This window comes from Thermobia domestica, chromosome 17 (genome assembly GCF_964235325.1).
Source record: "Thermobia domestica chromosome 17, izTheDome1.hap1.1, whole genome shotgun sequence".
NCBI lineage: Eukaryota > Metazoa > Arthropoda > Insecta > Zygentoma > Lepismatidae > Thermobia > Thermobia domestica.
This window is the reverse complement of record NC_137470.1, coordinates 8245553-8258121: the sequence shown is the minus strand read 5'-3', so window position 1 is coordinate 8258121 and position 12569 is coordinate 8245553. Positions and strand designations below refer to the sequence as shown.

Sequence of the window (12569 nt, the reverse complement as noted above, 5' to 3'; positions counted from 1 at the left end):
GAAATTGAACACAGAACCAGATGCACCAAAGACACGCAGACTAATTACTTCACCAATGATGAGGGCTAGAAAGTACATGAGATACAATTGGGAATCAAACTCGGGTCTCGCGCACAGCGAAGACACCCTTTAAGCCACGAACTTACTATAAAGACCGAGTCTGAAAAAAAAACTTATTTAATTTTACCAGATGACTGTAAAAAGTTTTTTTTTATCAAAAAGAGAAATACTTTTTTTAAAAATCTTTATTTCAAGGTTACATTTCTGTTTTTTGCGTATATGTTCAATTACAATTCAAATATAAAGAAATTTACACAAACTGTGTATTCATACGTAATAACAATACAAATACTGTTGTTACGTGATAATTTTGTATGGCATGTATTGAATCATGCTGTACTGTTATTTTTTTCATCTTGGAAAAATATTTTTTTAAAAATACATTTTGTTGACGTAATCTCATATGTGAAAAATATTACAATAGGTGTTACTCTCAACGATATAGACTGTAACCCATGTAAAAAGTAGTAATATATTTTTTTGATATTAATAACCTCACTTTTACATCAATTGTAGCTCACTTGTGTCTTACACGCTAGTCAACCTTTCTATTTCCTCTTGTTCTCCTTCTTCTTCCTCCTCCTCCTCTGGAATAGCCTCAAGCATTCGAGATGTTTCTTTGAGAAGTGTTCCTGGCCTGTTTCGCATCATTCTTTCAAAGCCTCTGCCTGCTGTTTGGAGAAACAAAAACATCACATTAGAAAATGTAATTATACTAATCCCAGCACCGTAGTTGGTAAGCCGATGTTCTGACATTTTTTTTTAAGTGTAGGAGCCTTATAATTATAACATAGGGCAACGTTAGCACTTCACACTTGCCTACCGTTTCTCATTGATCAGTTTACTGTTTGTACTGTTTGCTAGAAATAGCTACGAGGGTGAAGGAAGATTATAATTACGACGTATAGTCAACGTTGGCAGTTCGATAGTCTACCGTTTCCCACTGTTGGGCCTACTGTCTATTCTGCTAAGGATGGCTACTAGAGAGCTCTAAAAGCTTAAATGAAGGAAGCTTACAATTATAGCATATGGCCAAAGTTGGCGCTTCACACTTGCCTACCTTTCCCATTACTCGGTCTATCGTCTGTGTTGTTAGAAATAGCTAAAACAAAGCTCTAAAAGATGTCGTGTAGAAAGCTTATAATTATAACTAGGTCCACTTTTGGTAGTTGGTTATCCTACTGTCTCTCACTGTTGGCACTACCAGACAATATATCTAGTATTCTACATGGGTACTATAATTATTATCAATGATATTATTACTACTACTACTACTACTACTACTACATATTATTATTATTATTAATTATAACAACATCGTATATAAACATGGAATATAGGGGTTTGTATCTGAATACTAAAAGAACTAGTTGACTGCCGACCTCGATAGTCGTGAAGTCTAGGAGGCAAGGACATTGTTCTAGAGATTCTGGGTTTGAGTTTAGGGTCTGGGTTGAGTATTTGGGCTCGAGCCAAAAATTGTTAAAAAATATAGGGAACCGAACAAACATGTTCAAAGCTGCTCTGTCCAGGTTTAGGATTGTTAACGGCTTGAGCAGCTCGGCTCACTATCGAGCTCACCCAACCTAGCCGGCTAGAGCCCTCGTCTCAATTGAGTCGAACGGAACAGATGGCTCTCCAAGTGAGTCGGCTTGAGCCGATGACACCCTAAACAAGCCGGCTCGAGCCATCGGCTTAGTTAAGCCGAGCCAAACTAAGCTCTTTATAAAAATCTCTTTTGGTCGCGTTATCGAGACGAGACGAGACGAGATACGAGCGGTGTCCCCTCTCGTGGGCAACACTAAAAGTATTCCAATATTACTGTTTACATTTCTCATGGCTTTCGATTTGGTTTCCTAGTCTAATCAGGCCATCATTTCAAAACGAGATAAAACGAGCTGAACGAGCGAGCTATTTATCTAACTCGACTCGACTCGACTCAAAAGTGCACCTGAAAAGCAGCGACTCAGCTCGGAACTCGACTCGAGAAAATTACCTTTGATTCGACTCGTGCCCATCCTTAACTGCAATTGGGGAGTGTTCTATTCAAACCGTAGGGTAAAAGTTGGTAAATTGTCAGTTGGCCAACTTATGCTTTAAACTGCATTTGGCCACGAAATTTTCAATTTCAATGTTGCAATACCAATTAGGCCAGTGATACCCAACCTTTTTTGACATGACACATTTTACTGAATGCCCATGACCTGGTGACATATTTGTTTGATTTTTTATTAATGACAATATAAATTATAATGTAAGAAAAATATTGTTTGAGTTATCAAATCTAGGAGGATCAGGTGGATAGATCAGGTATCCAGAATAGAAGAAAGTAAGAACGCATTCAAAGTTTTAACTGGTAATCCTTTCGGGAAACGACCATTAGGAAGACCTAAGAGCAAATGGGAGAACAATATTGCAGTAGATCTTGCAGAAATAGGAATACAAAGTAGAAACTGGATCCAATTGGTTACGGGTAGAAGTCAGTGAGAGCTTTTGTGAATGCGGCATTAAATCTCCGGGTTCCATAGGCCATAGAGTTAGTTAGTTAGAGTGTAAGCCTGTAAGTTCCTGTAAGGTAGTGATTTTATGGAGTTCTGAGGATTGTTGATCCCAGTGGAGGCGTTGACTGGTAAAATCCGCAGCAAAAAACCTGCAACATAAGCATGTAAGTTTATTGTGAAACGAGGAAGTCTTTTGTTCCAAAACAAATGTGCAGGGGAGCATGCCGAGATTTCTCCTGGCGTGATTCGTGCTACTTAGACGTTATGTTGATTTCCTGCGCTGTTAGGCGTAGTTTCACAATAAACTTACATGCTCATGTTGCAGTTTTATTTTATTTTATTTTATTTTATTTATTTATTTTTGCTGTGGACTGCACAGTCTGTCTTAAAATTGATTTTAACTAGTTTTAATGCTTCAATATTTAAAAATTCAGATATTTCACGATACACTCCATAACTTAGCGACACACCAGTAAGAAACCCTTGCATTAGACTATATAGAACCAACTAAGTATGTTTCTAAGGACCCGAGGTTATGACAGTTGGACCCTTAAATTTTAAGTCATGTTTTGATCTGATTTGGTTGCAGTTTAGTGTCTTTTTCAGCAGCAAGGCTGTATCAGATGTAGACTAACAGATTAATGCGGAATCCAAACCACATGATTTCCCGCCGGGAATCAAACCCGGGTCTTCCGCGACTAAGGGAAGTACGCTAACCGCTTAGTCATGAGAGAGTTCTCCATCATGTTTTGAAAAACAAAACCCATCCGATTGGGACTTCACTAGGGATGGGCACGAGTCGAGCTAAAACTCGACTCGACTCGAATTCGACTCTAGCTTCGAGTCAAGTCAAAGATAATTTCCTCGAGTCGTGTTCCGAGCCGAGTCACTGTTTTTGAGATCGGGTTTCGAGTCGAGCCAAGTTTGATAAACGACTCGCTCGTTCAACTCGTCTTGAAGATATGTCTGATTAGACTGGAAAGAGAAAGCCATGAGAACTGTAAGCAGTAATGTGGAATACTTTTAGTGTTGCACACAAGAGGGGACACAGCTCCCACAATAATAATAATAATAATAATAATAATAATAATAATAATAATAATAATAATAATAATAATAAGTTGTAGTAGTAGTAGTAGCATAATTGATAATAATTATATTGTCTATGTAGGATATTTGAAGAAAGTACTTGAGACTTCGAACAGGATTTGGCTCGTTTCGCCTCGAGTCGACTCGAAACTCGACCCAAATTCGAGTCGAGTTGGAGGAAATTTTTCCCGTCGAGTTCAAAGATGACTGTTTCGAGTCGAATCGAGTTTCAAAGAAAGCTCGCTCGAACTTGCTCGTGCCCTTCCGTAGACTTAACATGAGTTCAGACACTCACCTACTACATAACCGTACGAAATTTTATGTTGCGGAGGTTTATGGTTTTCGACTTATAAACGGTTAAATTTAGCATTTTATTTTTGAAAACAAAAACTATACACCGAAATAGTCCAATCGAGATCAAACTTGGCATATCCGTAGACTTGGATTTGTTTATTAGCGTGTAAATTATCAGGTATCCATAGTTTATCTTTGCAACTTTAAACTAATAACTTTAAAACTATACTACATAATAACTAACTGTTTTCAAAACATGATAACTCATAAAGCGCTTTTATTTACTTTTCAGGTAATGCAGATTTGGCAAAAATATAAACGCCACAGAACAAAGCTCAGCGTGTAGCCTGTTTCACAGAGACGACGTCCAATACTTAGTGTAACGAAACTTTCGCACACGATATGGAAGGGAATCACCGTCTCAAGCAACTGTTCACGCTTGGCGTACTTCATTTATGGAAACAGGTACTGTTCTCCATAAACAGGGTGCGGGTCACAGATCTTTTCAGACACCAGCGTTGACGAGGCACGGCAGGCGTTTGTGAGGAGTCCAAGAAAATCAGTGTGTGGGGGGGTCAGACTATTGGAAATACCAGGATCAACACTGCAGGAGTAATTATTCCCGAAGAGATTACATGTTTATGCCTATAAGGTGCAGCTGTTGCAGGCACTAAAACCCACGGACAACTCTTAGCGTGAACAGTTTGCAGTATGAATAAGTCTCTGACTGCAAGAAAAATTGGTCCTTTACTGATTTTATCCAATCTTTTTTTGCGAGTACTTAATAACAAATAGTGAAGCTCTTTGCAAACGCTTAAGAACAAATCTCACCTTTCATGGCTTATAAGTCAGGAACAAAATATCCACAGAAGAAACCAGCTGAAAATGCTCCAAGAGCATTGCCAGAACGAACTTAAAAAGAATGGAGAGATGGAGCTGGAAGGATAACTGTGATTGTTCCTACATGTAAAAGTAAATCTTTCTATCCGTACCGTGTTTTCTTTCTCGCAAAAATTCGCAAAATATCATCTCTCTATGATTTACGGTTAACGAGATAAGGCTCCTTAAATCTCCCGAAATCGGAACTATTTTTTGGTCAATATATTAGGAACCGTAAGCCATAGAGAGATTATACTGGTGTTAATCAATACCTAAGAGGATAATAAATATTTTAGTACCGATATTAACTGGTGGCCACTGGCCAAACCAGTGACCAGTTGAACATTGGCCATCAGTTACTATTTCGTACCAAAATGTTCACCATCCTATTATGTATTAACCAACACCAACATCATCTCTCTGTAACTTATAGTTCCCGAGATCGACCATTTTTCAGCCAGTATCTCGGAAACGGTAAGAGTGACGCGAAAATTCCATCACTTGCTCAGATATAAAGGTAACCAAGAAAGTTCTGTTGCTTTTTCACACACCACTTTCAAACATCGATATGGCACTTAGGCCTACCTGGAAGATCAAAAATAGCCTCTATCAGCATCAACGGCCTTCTGCCAGCGTTTTGGAAGGCCATGGATTTTATCATTCTATCGTGTAAGAACTTGGTGGGCCGTGAAGCGAAGAAAGTATCAAGTGCATTTAGCACCTCTACTAGCGATTGAACTGGCATCCTTTAAGGTGATTTTCCAAGGAATAGAACGGGTGATGATCGGACTGTGCAATGTTCGGGGAGTATAGTGCATGCAATAGAGTTTCCCACCCAAGGCGTACAATGGTGTCCTGGGTCATCCTAGCCACGTGGTGCAAAACGTTGTCCTGTAACAGGAGGACCCCATTACGATTCAGAAGTGCTGGCTCCAGAGTTTTGAGCTTTTCATCAACACGGCTCAACTGCTGACAGTACACAGTTTCATTGATGCTCTGACTAGCTGTAGTAGTTCCCGATGCACGATGCCGCGAGCAGTTCATCAAATACGCAGGAGGACCTTCTGATGGAGTGCTGGTTTCGGCTGTTTTGGAACTGGTTCATCATATAATCAATGATGACGGCGTCTTGCAGCTTCATCCAGGACCCACTTTTCCTCACATATCAATACCCTGTCCAGAAGTTGCTCCTTCCTTAGACGAGACAGCAAAGAAACACAGGTGTCTGATCGCGTCGCCTTCTGTCAAATCATGTGGGACACATCGACCGAACTTGTAGTGCTTCCCAAGTTGATGGAGGTGCTGCCGTATGTTTTTTCCACTCACATTGAATTGTAGTCCCAGTTCCTCACAGGTCTGGCTACTGTTCGCCTCAATTACTGCCTGAAGATCTTCATTTTGTACATGTGTTGGTCTTCCGGCACGTGGTGTTTCTTCGAATATTTCGTCACCGTCCTTAAACTTGTTAAATCACCGCTGCACTGTCCGCGTAGTCACGACACCCTCACCAAAGGCATTTCTTCCGCTCAGTTGCAACGGCCTTTTGACCCCAGTTTGAAATCGTACAGCGTACACGCCTTTATGACGCTCTATGGAGGTCCCATGTTCACTGTGTCCTTACGGAAGTTCACGGTGTAGCTGAACTGCCACAACCAGGTAGTATGTTGGATATACAAACACCAACAACTGATGACTTCGTCTTATCTCCATTCGCATTCAACCAATGGAACACAGATCTCCACAAAAAGCGACAGAATCTTCTTGGTTACCTTTATAGTTTTTGATGCTCTATTGAATGCAGGGTTAAAAATGAAAAAGAGTCGCAAATAACAGACAAACACACAGGCATAGAGAATTCAGTAAAGGGCTTTTTAGGTTTGTTGAATATTTCAGATCCATAGTAAGCAAGTCAAGATGTATATGGTTCACTGGATTGGAGTTAAGTGTCTCTTTCAGTACCACAATTATATGAGACGTCACTGGCACACCCACAGGGGTCCACCGGATCCGTACTTCACCCGAAAGCTTTCTGAACCAACATGCATTTGTCTAATTTCTCAATAAAATTATACTTATTTAACAGGGAAATGATTGATTTATTATGAAAATTTTATCTTATACTTTTCTGTTCTCTTTGTCATATAAAAATAATATCATTCTGTAATATTTTTCCTCAAAATATATAGGTGGGGGTATTTTACAGTTAGTTTTTGGGTGCAGAATAATGCCCGTTCATTACAACATAGACGTAGTGTAGTATTGTGCTTCCCGCAACAACAAAAAATCTGGGTGCGGGCCTGTGAGACGGGAGTTCGCAGTTTAAGGTAGTATCCAAACAAGATGAGTCCTCTGGAAATCATCATCTATCAAGATCGAATGACTCCTGCAGATCACCTATCATATCTGTTGTCCTTTCCCCCACCTTTTCTCTCTCTTTTAGGAAAATAGAATGAAGAACAATATCCTGATAGATTCGAGGATTCTGAGACAATTTCAGTATAGTAAGTGAAAAAAATTACTTCTCTGGAAACTAACGCAATGGACGTTTCAAATATTAGTAAGTTCTCACACTCAAAGAACTAAAGCCCCAGTATAAAACTGATAGTAAGTATACTGTAATATATCACGTGCTTGTGTTAGCTAGCATCGATTTCCCGCTTCGCTGGGTTGAAATGAAAATTTAAATGCACAACTCCGTATCTCATGTGCTTCGTATCCGTAAAATAAGCTATTTTCGTTTCTAGTGTAATCGATTTAAATGGCATCGGAACTGTCACCGATCAGTAGATGATGTAGTGATCCCAGGAACTATTGATTCGACACTGATATGGGTCATTTTTCATCAGTTTTATGTATTTCCTTCCCTAAGTTGCGGGGCTGAATTTGGATGTAAACGGGATCGGAAGTGTCACTGTTCATCACACCGACGACGAAAAACATAGATTCGACACTGATGTGAGTCATTTTTGATCATTTATAAATGTGCTTTCCCCTCCTTCCTCCCCTAAGTTGCACAGTCAAATTGATATGACAAAACCATCTCAGGCCCGAACATATGATGAAAATTTGATCGAGATTGCTCGAGTGGTTCAAGAGATTGAGTCACAAAGATAGTCATTTTCAATTTGATAATATAGATTAACGTTTAGCTAGCTGGGGCTCCGCCCCCAGGCCTTCGCGGTTGCCAGGCCTACGGCCTTGCATGTCTCATGTATCAGCCTTTGCCTCAACAGTGAATTTCGTGCATCTGCTCTTCATATTTCTTGAATTTGCCCAGCTGGGAGCTTCGCCCCACATCCCCGCCTTTGCTCGGCCTAGGGCCTCGCACCTCTTAAACCCACAATTCTACCGAATTACAAGTTTCTTTTCTTATTTCCATTATCTAATAGATAAGATTTTGTATCAGAAGAAAACGCCTATTTAAATAACAGAGGATTTTTTTAAATTCCCATTCAGACCCGTTAAAAATTAAAAGTATTCACTTTTGGCAATGTTCATGTCTGTTATTCCCGAAAAGCTTATATCATGTCAAATTTAATCAGTGTAGCACTACAGGAAGTGTCCAATAATTTTGGGGTGTAAAAGGTGTTCCACATAAAAAACATGGGAAAGATTTTTCAGTTCCTTATAAAGCCATTCTAAAATTTGAAATTTTAATTTTTACTAATTTACTTTCGTAACGCTAACGAAAGCGTACAAGCGTGCCAAATTTGAAGTTTATATTCTAATTCCAAGTACCTCAAACATGAGATTATATGTCCAAAAAAAAAAAAGACCCATTTAAATAACATGGGGAAATTCTTCACCCCGGTTTAGACCCCCTAAAAGTTAAAAGTATTCACTTTTGGCGATTTTTCTATCGGTTAGTCGCGGAAAGCTACGATCATGCCAAATTTCAACTTTCCACGTTAACCGGAAGTACCTCTTTATTTTATATTAGTTCATTACACGTGTTTTTTGTTTGTAAACAACAAAACACCAACACCACCTACAAGTCACACAACAACAAAAGAAGTAGAGGGGGCGCGGTGGCTCAGTTCTCCGGTGCTTGGGGTCCCTGGTGCGATCCCAGCTCTAGGGATGCGCTCGAGTCGAGACACTCTTTGTAAAATTCGAGACGAGTCGAGACAAACGTATTTCTCGACTCGAATTTTCGAGTCGAGACTCGAGTCGAGTCGAGACAGCTGGTAAAAATCTCGACTCGACTCGAATGTCTCGAAAATCTTTCTATAATTTTTAATATTATTTTGAAGAAAGTACTCGCTCAGAAACACTCGGCACGAGAATTTCGGAAATTGCAGGACTTGTCAGGTGTTCGAGGAGTGCTGTGGTGATTGTCTTCAACAAGTGGCGAAACCAAGAGGAAAAGACGTCCAAATGTCGAGGGGTGGGCGCCCCCTACTTCATTAAAGATGTAGAGAATAAGAACGAGGACAGAAAAAGAGAAAGAGAACACTGACCGTTGGGAATTATCCCTTGTTGAAGCGATGGTTGGAGTAATAAAACCAGTTAGTATTTCCGCTGCTGTATTGTTGATTTCACAGAAATGTTCAAAAATAAGCAAAACGTGACTCTGCACAAGATGTTTACTTACCCATAGTTTTATTATTGTCAACTGAACCCTGAGTGTCTGGGATGTTTCTTTCCCTTCTCACTTTACAACTTGAGAGGGAGGGGGTATTATCATCAGAGTACCACTAGTAGTACACCACTAAAAGAAATGCTTTAGTGCTGCGTCGGAAGCGGCATGTTTTGTATATATTTCTTAAAATGTTATCCATTCATAAAGTATAAATTTCCCCACCCTCCCCTCATTCTGTTTCCAATACAGAGAACCGACTCTTTAAATGAAGAACAAACCCTGAACCTTCCCGAAAATGCTAAAATGATTGATGCGTACAAATAACAAATCTGTGGATGAATCAGAAAATGCAGATACATGAGAAGATACTTGATGCAGTGCAGTCCAACACATGTAAATAGATTTGAAGTGTTCATATTTGTGTATGAGTACGTGTGTATGTGCTTGTTTCTGAGTATTTATATGCGCGTGTCTCGTAATTGTTATATTAATATCCACTGGATTAAGTGAAAGTATAAAATGGATTTGATGACTGCCAAATTGACGCCACATTGATAAGTCATTATTTTTTAATATTAATAATATTAAATTAGATTATAGTTTAGCGTCGCTTTTAGGAGCAAAGCTCTACAAGACGTGAACGTACAGTTTAATGTCGGATTTGAAACACATGAGCTCCTACCATGAATCGTTCGTTCGAGAAAGGCGCATCGTTAACAACATAGCAACAGGGAGCTAAACATTTAGTAATATGTATATTAAGTTGTAAAATTATATTCGTTTAATTTTCACTAATATAATCTTCACAATGTAAAGCATTCGCTAGACACGTTATCTTGTTTAAAAACAAAAAGCCTATCTCTTATGTTTCCGTCTCGGGGTTGGACTGCGGGATGATAGAAATCCGAAAGAGATGTTTTTATTATATTTTGTACAGTAGATCTGCTCCTTCATAATCTCCGTGTTTGATAAGAATGAACCTCCTTGGCTCACGAAAATGTATACGTAATATAACAAACCATGCACATTAAAAGCCAGACTAATATAGCAAACATTGAAGATGTTCCCCTACAAAATTTTCTTCGGCCGTCCATGTCTGGAGGTACACAATTTCGCAACTCAGTGGATACGATGTGGATGTATTCAAAGTCCACTGATGTACCCATTATCAGTGAATACTAACCTGAGAAGAACTATTTTTTTTTAATTCGAATGCAAAAGCAGGTTTTTTTTTTCACCAGATCTCGGTAATCATCCGGTACGAAAACTGAAGTTTGTATAAGTGTTTCCCCAGCAATTTCTTTGAGAAAGGGGTCCTCCAGGAGCGTTATTTATGGGGTAATTCCTGCGTTTGTTATATACATATATAGATATAAATATAGATATACTGTATACATATAAAGATAAGTAGGAGCGGGGGGCGGGTTTAAAATTAGTTCGGAAAGATAATATGAAAATCTGGTATAATTTCCAAGAATCTATCTAGTCTAATATAAATAAAATAAACAGTTTGTTTGTGTGTTTGTCTGTCCGTATGCGGCCTGGGGACCAGACGAGTGGACCGAGAGTTACCAAATTTTGGTCAGGGGTACCTTGGCCTAGGCCCGAGATGAAGACGAAAAGTTGTTTTCAAATTTCGAACCAGGGGAGTCTCAAGGGGAGGCGTTTACCGGAACCGGCTTGGGAACCAGACAAATTGACCGAGAGTTACCAAATTTTAGTCACGAATACCTTGGTCCAGGCTCCAGACCAGAGTTAAACGATTTTGTCAAAATTCGAACCAGGGGGGTCTCAGGGGTTGTTTACCGGGACATGTAAAAGTAGTAGAAAATAACAGATATTAGTGTTGAATTCATAGTTTTCGCGGTCGCTGAAATCAATGGTGAAACTCCGATCGCATTAACTTCCAAATTCATGCTATGCGGCACCGGGTCGGGGGTCAACGGGAAGGGAGAGTTGAGATATCGAGACATATAAAAGTAATCCACAATGACCGATATTAGTGTCAAATCCATAGTTTTCGCGGTCTCTGAGATCAATAGTGACACTTCCATTAGCGATGATTTGCATATTCAGCTACAATCGCATGTGGGCCGGGAGTCAGCGGGGAAGGGGGGAACCGAGACAAGTAAAAGTAATCCAAAATGACCGATATTAGTGTCAAATCCATAGTTTTCGCGGTCGCTGAGATGAGTGGTGACACTTTCATTAGTGATCACTTGCAAATTCAGCTACCATTGTATGTGGGCCGGGAGTAAAGGGGGGGTGGGGATACCGAAACATGTAAAAGTAATCCACAATGACCGATATTAGTGTCAAATCCATAGTTTTCGCGGTCGCTGAGATGAATGGTGACACTTTCATTAGTGATCACTTGCAAATTCAGCTACCATTGTATGTGGGCCGGGAGTAAGCGGGGGGTGGGGATACCGAAACATGTAAAAGTAATCCACAATGACCGATATTAGTGTCAAATCCATAGTTTTCGCGGTCGCTGAGATGAATGGTGACACTTTCATTAGTGATCACTTGCAAATTCAGCTACCATTGTATGTGGGCCGGGAGTAAGCGGGGGGTGGGGATACCGAAACATGTAAAAGTAATCCACAATGACCGATATTAGTGTCAAATCCATAGTTTTCGCGGTCGCTGAGATGAATGGTGACCCTTTCATTAGTGATCACTTGCAAATTCAGCTACCATTGTATGTGGGCCGGGAGTCAGCGGGGGGTGGGGATACCGAAACGTGTAAAAGTAATCCACAATGACCGATATTAGTGTCAAATCCATAGTTTTCGCGGTCGGTGAGATGAATGGTGACACTTTCATTATTGATCACTTGCAAATTCAGCTACCATTGTATGTGGACCGAGAATCAGCGGGGGGGGGGGGATATACCGAGACATGTAAAAGTAATCCAAGATGATCTATTTAGTTTCAGATCCATAGTTTTCGCGGTCGCGGAAATGAGGGTAATACTTCCACAGGCCTTGACTTCCATGCGAAGAATGGGTATATTTAAGATATATATATATATATATATATATATAGATCAAAAAAATAGGGAATCAGATGAAAACACATGTAAAACTTCTTACGAATAATGTGAGAACACTGTACGGTATCTTGTCCAGTTCAGATTAAAATGCTGAAGGCCCAACGTG

The 12569-nt window shown here is 39.8% G+C and overlaps 1 protein-coding gene across 1 annotated transcript in view; it reads right to left on the bottom strand.

Moving 5' to 3' along the window:
• Positions 1-279: 279 nt before the first annotated feature.
• The window catches only part of LOC145674293 (uncharacterized), a 98153-nt gene continuing 85863 nt past the window's right edge, over positions 280-12569 (bottom strand). Inside the window, exon 7 of the mRNA XM_081744146.1 lies at positions 280-731. Coding sequence (XP_081600272.1) covers positions 589-731 — 143 coding nt within the window. The 3' untranslated portion in view covers positions 280-588. The remainder of the gene's footprint in view (positions 732-12569) is intronic.